The sequence below is a fragment of the Amblyomma americanum genome, chromosome 5, assembly GCF_052857255.1.
Source record: "Amblyomma americanum isolate KBUSLIRL-KWMA chromosome 5, ASM5285725v1, whole genome shotgun sequence".
Classification (NCBI taxonomy): domain Eukaryota; kingdom Metazoa; phylum Arthropoda; class Arachnida; order Ixodida; family Ixodidae; genus Amblyomma; species Amblyomma americanum.
This window is the reverse complement of record NC_135501.1, coordinates 199,165,434-199,183,434: the sequence shown is the minus strand read 5'-3', so window position 1 is coordinate 199,183,434 and position 18,001 is coordinate 199,165,434. Positions and strand designations below refer to the sequence as shown.

At 48.3% G+C, this 18,001-nt stretch overlaps 2 protein-coding genes across 5 annotated transcripts in view; one reads left to right on the top strand and one right to left on the bottom strand.

The window, feature by feature from the left end:
• The window catches only part of LOC144133366 (uncharacterized), a 23,419-nt gene extending 13,344 nt beyond the window's left edge, over positions 1-10,075 (top strand). The window contains exon 6 of one of the 3 annotated variants that reach the window (XM_077666439.1): positions 9,528-10,075. In XM_077666439.1, coding sequence (XP_077522565.1) covers positions 9,528-9,536 — 9 coding nt within the window. In that variant the 3' untranslated portion in view covers positions 9,537-10,075. Of the gene's footprint in view, positions 1-4,527 lie in introns of all 3 variants that reach the window. The other 2 variants (XM_077666438.1, XM_077666437.1) reach the window with 2 other exon arrangements.
• On the bottom strand, positions 9,981-18,001 carry ps (RNA-binding protein Nova-1-like protein passilla). 2 transcript variants are annotated; one of them, XM_077666435.1, is made up of 4 exons: positions 17,843-18,001; positions 14,531-14,674; positions 13,721-13,875; positions 9,981-12,595 (listed from the first exon to the last, which is right to left on the bottom strand). In XM_077666435.1, exons 1-4 carry the CDS (start codon positions 17,961-17,963, stop codon positions 11,384-11,386), a joined length of 1,632 nt encoding a protein of 543 aa, XP_077522561.1. In that variant the 5' UTR covers positions 17,964-18,001; the 3' UTR covers positions 9,981-11,383. The 2 variants fall into 2 exon arrangements, with proteins under 2 accessions (XP_077522561.1, XP_077522562.1); XM_077666436.1 differs by lacking the exon at positions 17,843-18,001 and adding an exon at positions 14,962-15,160.

Here is an 18,001-nt window from a genome sequence, read left to right as displayed (position 1 = left end):
AACAGTTTATCTATGATGTATCGCTTCTCTTTCCATGAGCTTTCAGCAGTGTAGAACGGAGGTTTATGTGCACTGGTGGAAAAGTCATGTGTCAGTGTTGGCGACCATGTTGCAGGAATAAGGTGTTGCAGGTATCCCGGTGTGTTGTGCGGAGGTATTGTAGCACTGTTTGTCTCTGTAAGTTTCCGAGAGCATAAACAGGACACCTTACTCATAGGCGTACAGTGCTATGCTAGAGAGGTGCTTTGGGAAGCATAGAAAGAGGGTTTTGATCAATATGACAAGGCCTTTGTGGTGTGTAAGACCTCCAAAAAATTCTAATTTTTTTGCAGCATACTCATGAAATGTGTAACAGAAGATGAACATTGCCCATGTTCTGCTTTGAAACCATAGTAGTGCAACTTTTGATACCACGTTGCATGCCTGAGCCACACAGAAAGTTGCTGTATCTGCATGACTCTCATGGCTTTTTTCATCATTAACTTCTACAGTCGATGGTAGGTCAGGTCTGTCTTATTCACTCTCTCTGCACGTTTAATGAGTTTACAACTCAGAGTAAGGTGTACTGTGTCATACTACACAAATTTAATTACACTTCTTTCGTGATGCTTGAAGTAAACAGGCCGGTTTATTTTCGTTAGCTGTCGACAACAGAGGCAGACCTATGGGCAACCCATGGAGGGGGCGGTTAGGGGTGGGGTCCTATTTGCGCACTGCATGTTTTCAACTTTTTTTTTTATCGGAAAACTGGGTGCCATTGTAGTTTTTCCGTAAATAGAGTTTTGCTTACGGGAGGCAGTCCTCCTTAACATGCCCCTGTTTTGCAACGATGACAAAGGCTTTGATGGGGCAAATATTGTAAATTGTTGTGAAAATGGATGGTTGAAAAATTACATGTGCATGCAGTGCATGGATGCATGCACATGTAATCGAGCTATTTTAAATTTACGTTATTTCTTATGACCCCTGTGGCCACGGTATCTGAAGTGCTTAAAATGGCTGCAGCTTATATATCTGGAATATTTTGTGATGGCCTTGTGGCATCATTTGAAGACACGTGCAAAATGAAAGTAGTAAACCATTTTAGTGCTCACTAGATGCCTTGCTAGCAAAAAAGTCGTCCTGTCTGGAGGTGAAGCCTCAGAGCAACTCGGGTAAGCTTGGAGGAACATCATGCCAGCTGCAACCAAAGGTAGAAAGCTCGGGAAAGCTCTGGGGAGTCTTACCTCAAGCCAGCTGCAGCCAGTGGGAAGAAAGATGACGATGATGAAGAAGAAGATGAAGGAAGCAGACGAAGAGCGAGAAATGCATATTCAGGTGACAGTAAGAAGAGGCGAAGGATGTAGTTGCCGGAGGAATCTGCAGTGCAGTAGACAGTAAATCGCAGTGTTGGCGGTAACGCGTTACAAGTAACGGCGTTACCGGTAGCGCGTTACTTTTTTTGGTAACTTTGTAACGTACTCGTTACCATTTCGGAACTGTAACGGGTAACGTACTTACATAAACATTTTTCGGTAACGTGAGGTGTACACGTTACTAGTTACTTTTTTTTCCAATTGTAACCCACTCTGCCCCCTTTTTTAGAAAAAAAAAAGCGCAGAGCGCCTAACGTGATGTTGTAAATAAACAAAATATGCAGGTGCTCTCAACGATGAAAACACGTGCCCTTGACGACGCACCAAGCTAAAAAAAAAACAGAAAAACAGAATACCCATAAAGCACGAAACACGTGCACCAACACGCATTCACACACTTGCCTTCACCTACCTCCCCTTCCCGAACCACTCACACACACAACTCTCTAAAGAGTGGAAGCATGCGGAGCATTTTGGAATATCATATTTTTCAGAATTACCTTAAGTTTGTTGAGAGTTCAGCGATGTTTTCTTTGTGAAGTTAGAATTCATGATGAAATGTCATTTTGCGTTTAATGTCACATTCAGAAAATGGCTTCACCATGTGCCATAGTGCGGTGGAAACACTAGAGCACCTGCTTCTTCACTGTGCCGTGTAAGCCGATGCTCGTCGTGATATGCTTGCGGACTACAGGGCGCTGGGCGTACTATCAGACTCCATCAAGACGCTGTTGTAGCCGCAGGGCAGTGCGCGCACTTGTGAGCGAACCTTGGTGAGCCTCTGTGCGTTCCTCGAACAGAAGTGCTTGATGTCCTGTCTGTTCTTCGCCAGGTGGTTACACGCAGTGACCGAACGCTCCGCGAGTTCTACCTTGGACGATTAACAACTGGACGCCCCACTCCAGTTGTAGTCAACATAGTGCTGTGCGCTTGTGTTTTTATTGCTCCATCATTAACTAATCACGCGCACAACCTGGACGCATTTCTTATTGTGTAAATAGTTTGTACATATGACTTCTCCCCCTGTCCTCTATTCCTGTCCCCTCACCTCTTTCATTTCATTTCTCCATTCTGCCTGCTATCCTTTATTTCCGCTGCCCCAGCTCAGGTGCTTCAGTATTGATGGCAGATGCCAGAGCTAACAGAAATCTTTTCCTTCCTTTTTTATTATCATTTTAATAAAAACCACTTACCTACCATGTGCCATAGAGTTAGAAGCCACAACATGTATCCATACAGGGACCTTTAGGCCACTATAACATCTGTTTCGCGTTTTTTGGGTGCCGTTTGTAGATGGCGCTTTAACATTGCTAAGCTCCTGCACATTTGTGCAAAGTATTCTCGTAAAATCTGGATTTTGCGTAAAATCATTATTTGGGCTAGAAGTTTCATGTGAAATATGAGCTTTATAAAATTGTTTTCGTGAGTTCTTAAGGCGAAGACGCATTAATTAAAATTTATGCCCATGAAGTAACAGCAAAGTAACGTGCGGTACTTTATTTCGGTAACGGTAACGATAACGTGTTACCTTTTTTTGTAGGTAACGTAGGGCGGTAACGCGTTCCTTTTTTTTTTAGCGTAACGAGTAACATATTTAGTTACTTTTTTTCGGTAACACCTACAGCACTGGTAAATCATGTATGAAGCAAGTCCTTCGAGAGATTTCAATGTTGGACAATGCGCGGCGAGAACGTAACAGAAGAGAGTGCCAACGTGAGTTAGCCGATCCAGTGGATACAGCGAGGTGACAAGCCACAGAAGGTGAAGAAGAACGAGAAAGAGGAGGCTAATAATGAAGTCTCCCAGAGGAACGTGCACTTGAGCGGCATGTACAATGGGCTTCAGAGACTACCGAACAGAAGGAATGGCGACTCGAATTGCTACGAGCAGCTCAGGCGGCTTAATGCAAGAGAAAAGCAGAAGAACGACTGCAAGACCATTTGAGTGCAACTAGATTTTTTGAGCTTACAGAAAACAGAACTAAGTTACACAAAGCTAAACAAGAGCAAACATGCTAGCGCGCTGAAGTCGCATTTAGCTTAACCAGGTAGACTTTTTTTTTTTGAAGCGGCCTTTCCTGCACTGTATGGGAGCTCCAGAGGGTGTCTGTGTGTTCGTTTTCTTGTTTTGCAGGCCTGATATGCTTAAAAGGCTTAGAATCTGTTGATTTGTTTGCATAATGCCTTCTCATAAACTGAAGGGGATAAATACTGTGTTCACGCTGAAACTGCTGGCCATCTGAAAAGTTATCTTAACCAAGGAGTCACAAACTTCATGCTTTTGTGGCATTTCTCAAATAATCATTTCACAAATACACTTCACACGGCAGCTTGAAGGACTCAAATATCTTCAGCTTTGAAGGCTTGTTCAAGTTTGATGAAAAACTTCTTTAACGCGGATGCATGCGCTCTGTATTTTCTGAAAATGGAAGCAGAGGTGGTTTCTTCTTGGAGGAAAAAAACTGGATAGCTCTTGTCTAAAACAAAGCTTGAGCATTTTTCACCGTGTAATGAGCGTAAAGCATCTTTGAGTGTGCTCAAAAGGTTCGTGGAAGTGTGTGCCACATAGTTTCGGTTCTGCCTGGTATGCTACATAAAGCCAAAGCTTGTGTGGGGCTCGAGTGGTCACATGGCAATCACTGCAGGACTGAGCTTATTATTTCTTTTTTTGCTTTCCTGGTTTGTGCTTCATATTCCCTTCAGGCACTGTGTCCACATATATAGAGGCGACCTAAACATGCTCATATTTTTGCATACAAGGCAAATTTCCACCCTTGAATTCCGCGCCCTTAACATTTTGACCCTCCTTGTCAGGTTTGTGGCGCCATCTCTTGCAGTCGCAGCGAAATGTGTTTGTAAAAAAAAAAAGTAAAGGTAGACATCACAACATTTTTTGGCGAGAGGAGTAAATAGCTTTTATTTTTGTGTGCTCTCTTTTCAAATTGTAGTGAATGATGCAATTTACTGTTAATGCAGAAACAGCACACGAATTTTCATTGTCATTTTCATTGTCATTTCATTGTCAAAAAGCGCTGCAGTGGGCGTTCAGAGTGGCGCGTCCACAATCATGGACATGGTGCCTTAATGCCGAAAAACATAAGAATGGCGTTTTCCCGCTTCTATGCGTCATTTTTCGGGGCAAGTGTGGTATGAAGTGGGCTTATCGCTTACAGGGGCTGAAAACCACGCTTCTACAAGGGGAACGTTGGACGAGTTTAGAGCTGAAGTGTTGTTCATGAAAATACCCGATGGAGAAGCACCTCCAAAGAAGCGCGGCCGATTGCGCAATGAAGACCCGCAGATGGTTGCAAGGAGCACTCACAATGCTAAGCCGCTGCTGACAAACACAGTGCGCTATGATCAGTTCACAAAGTCAGGGGGGTCTCGGTGTGTCTTAGGCACCCCCCCCCCCAATATAGAAAAGGGATCTGAGACACCCCTGCGCAGAATGTAGACTGCATGAATTCGAAGCAAGCAACCATTTTTTATGTTTCTTGTGAGTGGTGGTCAGAACATTTCTTCTGTAATAAAAGTCATTAACTTGTCTTATTAAACCAGATAGTAAGAAAAATGCATCATGGGGCATTACACAAGAGGCGGATGAAAAAGGGAAACACGTACCTTCATGCCACGAGTCAGTTCAGAGCTGGCCACTTAGCTCCAAGGCTGCACAACAACAACCAGCACGCTGTTAGAGCGTGGGAATTGTTTGTTTAAGGTCCCTGACATAAATTTAGCAAACAACGACCTCTAAAAGTGACTTCACCTCTTTGTAAAAAGCCTGTCTAAAACAGGCTGTAAGCTGCTTTCTCTCTCTCTCCCTCTCCACCTGTGCTTAAGTCATTTGAGACTCCTTCGATGAACCAGACTTTAAGCACTGGCCATGATGAAAGCAACCATTGGCCGTTACTTCTGAACGTGCTAAATACATGATGGTGCAGACGTGAAGGCTGCACATCCAAACGCCACGCTTGGTGCCGGAAGTGCGGAATTTTCCGCTGCCTGTCATCACAGAACAGCTGTTTTTATCTGTTTTATAAATAATAATCCTCTGAAGCTTGTATTCTTGCAGTAAAAAATTTATTCATGTCTAGCAATCGGTTAGAAAAGGCAAGAAAATGCACGTTCATGTAGCAGCTTTGAGCGCTATGTCCACATATGTGAACGCTAATAAAATGCGCTCAAATGTGAAAATTTTCGCATACTTTTTTACGCTTTACTTCCATCTGATCTACTGATTGTTATTCATGCAAAAAAAAGATTTTTCCTTTCAGCAGCTTTAATTGGCGCCTGAAGGTGATATATCTGGTCTGGGCCTCAAGGAAGTACCTGATGAAAAGCGCATGTCCCGGCACGCCTGTGTTTTACTCCCACATGGTGATGGTACACAAGATATGTCCCAAGGACTTGCAGTGTCTATTGAAAGGGACTTGAAGTGAACGCACTTCTTTCATTGCTGATCCCTTATTGGCGAGTGGCGTAACCTGGAGATGTACCCTTGCACTGGTGCGAAAGCACACAAAGCTTCTCTGCGCTTGGGCTCTCACTTCCCTTTTAACAAGCATGACCCCATTGCAGAGGTTGAGGCAGGTGCAGGAAAACTGCATTGTTTGCCTGCTGTGGACGTTGCTACATTTCACGTTGAAGGTTCCGAAACATAACCTGGGGACACACTTATAGTGAGCGGAAAAAATGTGTGCACATATTGCTTGTCACAGCAAGATACCATTTTTCAGGTCCAGAATGTAGTTACGGAACCCAGATGCAACAGTTGCTTTTTAATGAAAGACTAAATGACGTTAATCAGGGGTTAGATGCCTTTGTCCTGCTGTGGAGCTAGTGGAACTTAGATGATGATGATTAAACAAAGTTCCTGGTAAAAGCAGGAACTCACTTTTAGTCCCCACAAGGACTGCATGGCTCTGCACAAGCAGGCTTATTGCTGAATAAATGCTTCTTCACAGTTTCCTGCAGCTTATGAGGAATGATTTACAGGTGCTTTGTTTGAACGTTATGGCTGGTCTGCACATTCATTTCTTTGTGCAACAAAGGTAGTTTTTGGAGTTGGCACATCCATTGTGGTCTGCCTGCCTTGTTCTCTTTTTTGTGTGCGCAACGCACAAACCTCCCATTTGGTTTTCCGATCGAAAATGAATAAAACATGCTTCTTTATTGTTTTTGCATTGAATTGCATTCTGGCTGCATTTAAAAGAGAAAAGAAGGTCCCTGTCTATGTGGGGCGATTTGGAAATCACACCAAAGCTGGGAAAAAGGCTGTGAATGGTCTGTCTCTAAGTGCAACTACATGGAAAAACACCAGTGTATTAACCACTCGTTAGCTTGGCATGACAGTTAATTAGCAGTGATTGTTTTTTGTTTGCAATTTTGCCATCTGTAGGGTGTGGGAATATTTGTACGAAATCATCTGCGTTTTAATTTTTTAACCTTTGCTTTAATGTTGCGTCTGTTACGCCACTCTGTTCCGTTGCACCTCCAAGTCTTGAATATATTCAGAACAAGCTGGCCAAGGAGGATACACATGTAACAGAGCTGTGTGGTGTTGCTATTACTGTACAGTACAAACGCCTGTATTTAACTTTTTAGGGACAGCTTCTAACAGATGCTGTGGGGTGTTGCTATTAGTGTGCAGTACAAATACCTGCATTTCAAATTTTAGGAACAGCTTCTAACACTAACTTGTTTTGATGGTGCAACTTTGTTCCCGCTTGAGTTTCATTCCTTGGTTATCACTTCACAGTCTCACTTACCTGGTGAGGGTAACCTTTTTAGGTGACATACCAACTTCAGCATCGCAAGGCACAGTCAGGTTGTTTTTTTTTATCATCCATTTCCACAACCATGATGCATCTGTGGCCAAAGGCTGGTTGTACTGCAGTACCATTTGCAGTAGTAAAGGAAAGATGTGGAGAACATTTCGCAGCAGTGTGCTTTATGGCCGAGGGTGATCTTGATGCAATGTTTCCGCAGTTGCACAAATGAACTTTGGAACACTCTTGGACCTTGCCACTGCATATGAACATTCCTTACTTGTGAAGTGGGGCGCTTAGGTCCAAAAATTTCAGAGGTGTCATTGCCTTGGACTCTTGTGATATACACCTGCAATCAAGTGTCTGCGTGTGCAGCCCTGACAAAAAGTGTAATTCATTTAAAACCCAAGTGCAGTCTGTGGAGTTTATTGGTGCACTTCGTAGTCACTAAGGCCTTCGGTTCAGCAGTGGAAGAATGATCTTTTCTCGTCTTTCTCGCACGCCATAAAGGTTTGACCACAGGTGCCCATGTTCACCCCGATTGATCAGAGAAAGTTCTCTGCGACTGTTGCTTTTTTTAAACTCTTCTTGTTGATCGCTTTTTCTAACACAGCTGTTTTACTTTTTAATCAAGTGATATTGTTTGTAGCTTTGTGAAAATAGCCGCAGTAAAAAACAAGACATCCTTTGGCGAGTGCATCGACGAAGCTTGGCCTTGTCAGCAAGCTTGAGCGTTCACTTGGCTGTGCAGTGACATCTGCAGTCACTCACACAATGGATCCATTACTACACACAAAACATGCCTTCCTTCAAAGGTAGATGTACTTGAGTGAGCCGGACGCGAGCTTTCATTCGCACACAATGGGCAACTTGGAATGCACGTCATCAACTCGGCCACCTATGGGCACCAAGGGAACTTTTCTAAGCAAGGCGCACCTATGCAAGCCTGGCTGCCTTGCAAAAGTGAATATACTGTGTTTCCCCATTAGCACGCTTCTCTCATTGCTTTTCAGAGAGACGTGCAGCGTAATGTAGTTGCAGGAAAATGTGCCGCGTGAAAATGGTGCCAACTAATATGTATGCGTGTGGCTTGATGCCATTGTTCTCCGAACAAATGCCATGTCGAAGGATTTAGTGTAAAATGTCACGACGTACTTGGCTGGGCTGACTCGCAGTTTTGAGATTACTTCGGTATATAAAATAAAATTTTAAGTAAAGATTGTCAGTAATGTGAGGATGGCAGAGATGTAATGGACGTTACAGGGATGACAAATGATGGTTGAAAAGACGGAACTGGTACCAAATTAACGCTGTTTCTTGCATAAAAATTGTCTGCATTTAAGCATTGAAGTTGTTCATGGCAATGCAATGTTTATCTCTCATGAATCTCGAGTTTTGGTGTTAAAAACCACATGTTGAAGGGTATAGATACCAAACTCTCGAGGAACTTCCATTACTGCTGTAATTGAGGCTGGTGCCATTAAATTTATCTGGGTGTGGGCAACTTGCAGTTTCAGGGTCGCATCACTTTAAACTGTCACATTCACATGCTTGCGTGGATTGACTTTACCGACTTCCACTGCAAGGATCCCCAGCAGGGCTGAGGTACTGGATAAAAATGTAACAATGGTTCCCTTCTCCAGTGTTGAAACATCAATAGCTTGTTGAGGGGTGCAATCATCTTGCTTTAGGAGAGCGGGCCGAGTGCCACAAGGTACAATTCAGTGGACAGGTGCTCTGCTCCGCGTCGTGCAAGCGCAGCTACCATTCATCACAAAATGCATGCTGTGCTGAAGCAGCTCAAACTAACCTCACATGAAGCTGACATTTGTCCATTTTCTGTTCTACAATGCACCCATCAATAGCACTGCTCCGGATTACTGCCCATCACCTTGCAAAGTCTGCACATTGTAATCAAATCCACAAGATTCTATACGCACGCTTCTGAACTTTCACATTGCTAGTAGGATGGGCAAGAACCCTGTGCTTTCTATGTTATGTCCACTCTGGTATGCTTCGTATCTCTCCTGCACATCAGGGGCACAAGAAACAAAGCTTGATAAGCACTAACACCACAGAGATGCTGTGTTATCTGGTATCATGGTGGAAGCTAAAGAGCAGTCAACAGGGACATGATATGCAATCTTTGAACAGATAGCGTGTGGCTCATGCTGGGAACAGGCAAAACCAATGGCAAGAAAATGAGCAATGGCAAAGAATCAGTGAACAACAAGGTTAATTAAATGCCAGTACAGTGGATAGGGTTGGCGCAGGGCACTGCAATAGGGGCTTTTAATTCTCAAACTTTTCAGATGTCCATCACAGGAGCATTAAATGATTGGAGTGTATTATTGAATTGCAGCAGTATGTTCATCCTACAGTGCAGAGCAAAAGTTTTTTTGTAGACCCTCTGAAATCCATGCAGGAACGCAACTCGCATGGCTCCGCAGAGCTGACTCAGTACAAGGCTCAGCTGAAACACCACCTCGACGGCAAGAAGCTTGCGGAGCGATTGACAAGCCTCGCTGAACGCTACCCGGGCTTCTGGCCCTAGTTGCTGCAGGCAGCACAACTAGGAGAGAGGCAGAGACCCTTTTCAGCAGCTTTGCTGCATGCTGGATGTTTTCCCTTTTTTTTCTCTTTATTCTCCATTTTATTAAGTGTTCTAGCAGTGATACAACAGTTTACAACAATAAAAAAAATAATGGTTTGCAGCAGCTCATGTAATTTTTTCCCTGACCCCGCTTGTAGACAAAGAAAAAAAAGGGTGTGGTGGTGGGCCTTGTGGCCAGCTCTGGCACGCCCTTGTTCTCACTTTTGTGCTCCCGTGTGATGAGAAGCGCCCAGGCAACAATGTCTTGTGTTTATTATTTTTTTTCTCTCATTTCTTTGCGGCTCGAGACTAGAGGCTCAAGGGGCACCTAGAGGATCACAGTCCCTGCCCTAAGTACTGCCCTTCCCCGCACCATCTGGCCCGAAAAAGTTGGTGTCCCAGTCAAGAGCCACAATTAGAATATTCCTAGCATAGAATGTGCAAGCAACAACTCGGGGGGGGAAGGGACAAAAAGGGGAAGACAAAAAAAACTGGAGATGCTCACAAAAATGTTCATGCAACCCTTGTTATGTGTTAGGAACAAGTAAACAAAAACATCATGGCAAAAATTGAAAAAACGTGTCTAACAGAAGAAGCACTTGCACCTAGTGATGGCAGCCGGCGGCAGCGGCGGTCACGGTGAACTCATTCGCATCCACGCGCGCGCGGCACACGGCACACCGTGGGTTCAACAGTTTCTCTCTCGCGCATCATCGGGATGCGTACGCACAGAAAGAGTGGCGCCACAAACACACACACACACTGCGGCCGACAGAAGGTGGCAGCGGCGGCATTTTCTTTAAAAAAGTCGAAAGAACAAAAAAATTAAAAGGTGTTGAGGAGGGGGGTGGTGGTGGTGGTGGTTGCCCCCTCGTAGAGCACGGAAAGCGTCATCAAAATTCATCATGTTAGCAGCAGGAAAAGGGCCCCTCTGCACCCGCGCTGAAGGATGAAGAAACAAGAAAAAAAAAACTGCGGCCCTCCCAGCTTCGAGAAAAAAACAAGGCCCCCTCTCTCTCTCAGCAGGCGCAGAGACCCTGCAATGCACACACATACACACATCCATGCACACATACACGAGCACACACACACACGCAGATGCACACGATTGGGAAGAGCAGGGCTTTCAAAATAAATAATGCTATGAGACATGAGCACGCGGGATACATCTCCAGCAGGCCTCTCCCCGAAAGTCCGACTGAGCAAGCACCGACCCCCCCATCCCTGCTGCTGCTGCTTCAGCCGAACGGGGGTCTCTTCTCTTTGTGGAGGGGGGGGGGCCACACACCAGAGGAGGTCTTCTTTCTTGTCTTGCGGCAGACAGGGCGTTGCATAGGTGCTACTGCTTGTTCTCGGGAGGGGGAGGCGCAACAATCCACAGCGGCCGTCAAGAGAGAAACCTTTTTTTTTCCCAAGGCACACTACGACGAAGAGAGAAGAGGAAAACCCAGCGAGGCACGCGCACCCGAGTCCGATGTGGAAAATGGCCCACACTTCTGCACCTGTACACACCCAGACATGCGTGTAGTATATATATATACATTATGTATATCCGTATGTTATATTAACTACTTTTTTATCATCACATTGCAACATCTTCAGAAAGAGAAGGGGGAGGGGGTGGGGAGGGGTCAGCCAAGAGAGAGAGAAAAAAAAAAGACCTGCTACCTAGCGCAGTACCCCGAGTGCATTCTGCTGTGACCTTTTGGCCTCCTCTTCCGCTATCTGTTGCTCAATCAGATACTGGGCCGTGGAGACGGCATTTGGCGTGCCCGTGATGCTGACGATGCGGTTGCGCGTGCCCGGTGCGAATGTGCCCTTCTTGGAGATCTGGATGGCGGCGCCGCTGAAGCGCTGGATCTCGACCAATGACTTGCCCCCCGGCCCCAGGATGGCCCCCACAATGTTCTCCCCCACCTCGAGGTCTCGCTTGACGGCGTCCGAGCACTTGTCGGCCGCGGCTGAAGGCGGCGGTGACTTGCACATAGCCCCTCCCGAAGGGACCAGTGCCGTGCCCAGTCCAAACGAGTTGTTGTTGACCGGCATAGCACCGGCGCCGTTGTTGGCCGCTCCAGGTGAGCCGAGCGCAGGCGAGTTCCGCCGGAACGGGTCAAACACCATGTCGCTATGGTAGCGCTCGGAGCGGGGCGAGCCGAAGCCACCGCTGCCGACAGGGCCGAAGATTCCCGAGCTACTGGCGACCACCGGCGGCGTGGCGTCCATCGGAGATGATGGGTAGACCTGCTGCGGCTGTGGTGGCTGCGGCGGAGGCTGCCCCATCATGGCCCCGTTGGCGCCTGCTAGGAGGGCACCGAGGCTTGATCCCAGCACGCCATACGTTGCCAGCGTCCCCATGGCAGTTGCGATGTCGGCCGTCGCCTGCTCTGTGTATCCGTTGCTGCGCAACACCGCCTTGACGTTCTCCAACAGCTGAGCCACGTTGGCCCCCGGGAACGGGGCAGCCACCATGGATCCCGCAGCGCCGCCGAAGTTGGCTGTTGGGCTGAGGCTGTTGAGGCTGCCGCTCGAGCTGTAGCTGGCCGACGAGTTGTTCACAGTCGAGTGCACGCTCGACGGGTTGGCATAAGGCGAGCCCGTAGGGTTGAAGTTGGCCACGGGCCCGGTCACCTCGGCGTATGAGACATGCAGGCAGCTACCGCTCTGCGGGTCCTCCACGATCTTGGCCAGGATCATATGACAGGCCTTCTTGTTGTTATCCATCTCTCCAATGACGGTGATGCAGCGTTCGGCCAGGGCGTGATCCTTGGACTTCTGTGAGATCTGCACGTAGGCGCCGCTCTCCTCCTTGATCTGCTTGATGTAGCTGCCCCCCTTGCCAATGATCATGCCCGCCGTGCTGTTGGGGACCAGGATCTTCACCTGCAAATGATAGTGCATTGCTATGAGCTCAGCTGCATTTGTTCTCTGGGAGTGTATCTACAAAGCGTTACACTAAGCTGCGCCACCAGACTAACTGAACTAGATCAGCCTCTGTGGCACTTCGCTGTTCATGATGTGCAACAGCAGCCCCCGTTACTCGCACTAGAGCTTGCGCAGTTACTGGCTATGCATGTCCGTGTCACATCCAGCATGCTATACTCCTCTTCATACATAGCAGGCAATGCTGTAGAGGCTGCGGAAGTAGTTCATCTGCAAAACCATGTTACTCCGCCATGTATAATTTGTTCTTCTCGAAGCCTTGGTCAGTGTTTGAATGAAAAGGAAGAGGTATAAAACGAAGTGGCAGCACTGAAAATCATGGTAATAGCTGTGAGCCGCTCTGTGTTTGGGGCCCTCTAACTATAATTTTCACCGAGTGTGGACTACTTTTTAGGCACGGATGGAGTAAGAGCGATTCACCCTATGAGCCGCGTATTATACCGCCACATGTCATTTTTACTTCTTGAAGTCTCGATGAGTTGCAGGACGAAAATGTGGCAAGAGGTAAAACGAAGCGCAGGAGGTTGTCATTCATAATACTTTGAGATTTGCCGCACGAAATATGTCTGTGGTCACTGTGCTCGTATGGCGAACTACTTTTTGGACACAGACTTAGCCTGCGCGAACAGGCATGCTGGCTTTGGCAGCGTTGCCTGCTATATATGAAAGGGAATTATAGTGGCATGGTATGGGACACTGCCGACGGTGAAGGACAGAACACTGGTGCAGCTACGAGACATTCAAGTCAACCATACTGATCAGGGCATTCCTAGTGAAATGAAAGCAGTAAAGAAAGCAACACTTTATCCAGAAGCAGCCATCTACTCAAACGACAAAGCAGACAAGCTAAGGGATAAATGCAGGCAATGAGATGGGCCAAGTCCGGAAACGCAACCCAAAGATGAGGTTTGCAAAAGTTCGCACAAAATACAATGACTGCCTGAACGAGTCGAAACAGCCTCACTTCCGAAGAAGCTGCGACTGCAGCGCACACTTTTGACTGCCTTCATTTTGCCCTCTGGGAGCTTTCCTATTCATCTCTGCTTTGCTACGTTGGGTGCCTACCTGCTTTTCTCTTTCGGCTGGCTGCTTGTGGTCAAAGTCTATGGCAATCTTGGCTGTTGGGTCTGGCTTCTCCTTAATTTTCTCCATGATAAATTCGTGGATGCGTAGAACGCCCTCAACACTGCCCGTGATGAGGCACACCCTCTCGGTGGTTCCTGCGAGTGTGAAACGCCCACAACCTGCTACAAGCGCAACGAGATGCCGGCAGCAGAGCTGTGAAAACTGCACGACCAGGCTGCAAAGCTTGCAACAAATGCAATCTGCATTCACCAATATGCATGTTGTGCATAGTATGCAAATGCGACTGCTATATTTGCAATTACGCACAGGGAACAGCACACGAAGAAATTGCGCAGAAGTAACTGTGGTGATTAAGGCGGAAGGCTGGACGAGTTGAACCGGATTCTCAGTGAAGGCAGCGTGAAAGACGAGGACGAAAGTAGCGCCCCGTGTTGCGTCTCCCTTCAGCCTTGTCTTTCGCGCTATCTCCACCATGAACTGTGTTGACAGCTACTTGTGCTGCTTTTGTATTTTCTGCATCTATTGACAGGGTTTCCTGTTTTTGCTTCAACACATCACAGGGACAGCTTTCATAAGAAGCTTTCATAACAACCTCTTGAAGAGCTTTTATAAGAAGTAGGAAGAGCTTTTGTAAGTGTCACAAACAACGCCAGCATCTACAATAATGCTAGAAAAGCTAGAAAGGAAATGGTGAAAATGCCTGCTATAATACCAACGCACCAACAGCATAAATATAACCACCGATTCCACTCAGTTACCCCGCTGGGTGGCGACACAATGGAGCCTCACCTGGGTAGAAGTCATTCGACTTGGACATTTTCACCCGGGCTCCCGCTTCCTTCTGGAGCAGTGCAATGGTCTCACCGCCTTTGCCAATGATGGCGCCTGCAGCCACTGCAGGCACCAGAATCTTGAAGTGGAACGTCCCATTGCCTGCAATGGAAAAAAATAAAATAATAAAGGCCACTTGGCACACTCGCGTCACATGGACTAGCGGACAGCGCCCGACAGACAATGGCACACACGCACACAAGAGGGGCAAAGACTACCGGTGCATGTATGAGTCATGGAGAAAAAAAGAAGCCATGGCAGTCGGTGAATCCTGAGGCCACGGGAGGTGTGGTCTGGATGAAGAATGATGGCGTGATGGGCGCTACGATGCAGCAACAAGCGGCCAACAGCAGACAAGGAGATGAGGAGGAGGAGAACAAAGGCCGTACCTGACGCTCGTCTTCGTAATTGCTCCATTTGCAAAGCTTTCTTTTGCGGGGGGGTAGTGGGGAAGGGCGCTCCAGGTTCTTTTCCTCTGAAACGTCTGTCTGTGTGCCCCTCCTCTTTTGCTCGCTCGCTCTAACTGCGTTTCTTTCGCCTGAGCATAGCGCACCTTGGCTAGCGGTGCCCGTCAAAAGGGCTGCGAGGCTGAAAACGAGAGAGACACGGTTTGTGGAACCGATTCACGGCCATCAGCCCAGGCAGGCCTTGCGCAGACGGGGTGGGGCAGATGGGCTCTTTAGTTCAGCAAGCCGAACAACTCAAACCCGCGGACCGGAAACACAACCCTGGCGACGCCCTACCAAGTGGGCCCCGTGGGCCCTGAACAAGCAGTCTGTGAGCCAAGCAACAAGCCGCAGGTCGACAGAAGAACTGCTTTTGTTTGCATTGGTATGTTGCAGAAAAAAAAAAAGGGCACAACAACAAAACTTCTCAGAACCCATTGTGACCAAGGATTGAAGGACTGAAAACCAGCTCTGCAATACCAAGTGCTGATGCATGAAAACCAACGAGCAAAAGTAGGTCAGCTTTAACACGTCTCAGCAGATCTTGTTTTGCAAATCAGGAATTTTGTCTACAGACTTAAACAATTCTGTTCTTTTGACTGCAAGCACTTATGTTCAAGGTGCTAAGTCGAAATTAGTATCTGAGTTCGCTTTGCCCATGCATGCCTGCAGTAGGGCCAAAAAGCTCTGCAAATACTGAAGTGTGGGATCCCATGCCTGAATGACACATCTCAAAGTTTCCTATCTTAAATATGCAACATGTCCTAGTATTACCTACAGCCATCAACAAATAAGGGGCCAATTTCAGAATCGCACTAGTTTCAGCTGCTGAATTAAAATTATGGTGCTTTGGCTGTCAGATTAGACCACACGATCAATGGGAGCTTTATGAGCACAATGTTGTGGTGCAGCTCTACATGCCGAATATTTCGTCTCGCATCTGCCACGATGGACCACCGAAAACCCAACCCATGCACAATGTGGAACTGGCCGTCCATATATGGTCCTGACTTGCCCTCTGCCGCAATCACTTTCGGGCAAAACGAATGGCTGCACCACCACGCCACGACAAAAAATAAACAAAGCACGAGGCCGCACGATGTACTACGGCAGGTATCGGTGCCGCGAATGGGGGTGGGGCGGTCACCGACGGAAAGAGAATGCGACCACCGAGGAAACGGGACCAGAACCAAGGTCGTGGCGAACTCCGAGCGACGACGTGCTGACGTTTCGCGAATGACCGGCTCGTATCTGCGCCGCTGGCCCGGCGAGGCCTGCCGACGATCGCGCCGTTCTGGGAGGGCTACACACGAACACACAACAGGGCCAAGCTCGAAAACGTTATCCGAGAAACGCGCAGCTCACACCTGCACCTTTCCTCAACCACGAGGCAAGATCTTTCGCATTTTCCGCAACGGCATGGCCGCTGCACTCGTGCAAGGTGCGGGTTAAAGGGCTACCGACAGGTCTCCCGCAGAGACGATAAATGCGATTACCGCGACGTACTACACGGACCCTCAGCGGCCGGGTCAACGGCAAGGACACGCAGCGGCCGCCGCACAAGTCCAGATCGGTGGCACTGCATTCCGCAGGTCGCGGAGGGCTGGCCGACGACGCGTAGGGCGGAATGGGGGGCAGCTCCGGCAAATGCCCCGACCGGTATGCGCTCGAAAAAACACGCGACTCGACAATTTCTGCCTGCCCCTGCCTCGCGTATCGTTTGGTTTCCGTTCGCCGCTCAAAAGCGTGCTAATGGGATTCGTCGAAATAGCTCGCACGTCGGGCAAAAATTTGCACGATAGGCCTAGGGGCGCCGTCGCGGGGATCGTGCCGGCGCAGTGCCTGGCACCATATGCAAGGTCTCCTTTGCCTGCCAACTCGAAAGTCTGCGGCGCAAGGGCTGAAAGATTCGCTGCATTCCTCCATCGGCGCTTAGCGAGCCTGATCGGGCACCCATCCACCGGAGAGGAAAAAAAAAAGGCAACAAAAGTAAAGGAAAGCACCGCACGAAAACACGATGGCAAGCAGGGGTCCGGGAAGACGGAAAATTTCCGACCAAACACGGGGCCTGCGAGGCGGAAGGTCTCGCTGGCCGGCTCTGCGGCGAGATGCAAGCCGCGGCTAGGAAACCTGTCGGCCACTTGCCTTCGGGGCGGAGAGCAGCATGAGCAGCACGACGCGAAAATGGTCGACCTTGCTCGAGGCCCGGCGCAACACCTCGCTGCAGGTTCGGAAAGAAAAGTCCGCTGTCCCACATATCGGGCCCAGCTAGTCCATCGAGGAAGAAAAGGTCGCGAATTAAGTGGCCGGTCCGTCGGGCGAAAAAGAAATCTCCGTACATATAGGTGTGCTACGACGAGAAAAAAAACAAAAAAGAGACACACTCGCCGGGTCCCTCCCGGCTGCTTGGAGGAAAAAAAGCCTCGGCCAAAGCAGGCAGATCGCACCGCTGTCACCGGTGAATGGACAGTGGTTTCAGGACTGATCCCCGACCGCAATACCATGGCCAAGACAGCAGCGTGCACCGGCTGATGGGACCCAGATAATTCGCCATCTCAGCCGCGATAAAAAAAAAAAAAATCCTCGGGCACCTGACTCGAATCGTTCGGGCTGGCCCAACATAAGAGCGGCTCGAAGACGTGGTTTTTCGCCTGCCAAGTGCGCATTTGTGCCATCACACCGCAGTCCAAGGCGGCTCGCAAAAACCAAGCCCTGCCTGCCTAGGTCCGGCCGCTGTGTCATATGGTGCGACCCACGTCACACCCAGTTGCGCTGGCCGCGCACAAGACGCGAGACGCCCCACGGGACGCAAATGGTACGCTACCTCCGCCATGGTGGGACCTTTTCGTTGCCCCAATATCAAGCTCGGAATCCAGGGGCCTCTTCCTAGAATCTCCAATATCGGGATCAGGACATCCATTCACACCTCCTAAACCCGTCGCCATCTTCAGTGCAGAAACGTCCGGGCTCTGACGTCACTCCC

Coding starts and splice junctions, on each gene's coding strand:
- ps (XM_077666435.1), bottom strand. CDS start 17,963: ATGGCGACGGGTTTAGGAGGTGTGAATGGATGTCCTGATCCCGATATT. Junction 14,675..17,842: donor AAGGTCCCACCATGGCGGAG/GTAGCGTACCAT, acceptor TTTCCATTGCAG/GCAATGGGACGTTCCACTTC. Junction 12,596..13,720: donor CAGCCGAAAGAGAAAAGCAG/GTAGGCACCCAA, acceptor TATCATTTGCAG/GTGAAGATCCTGGTCCCCAA.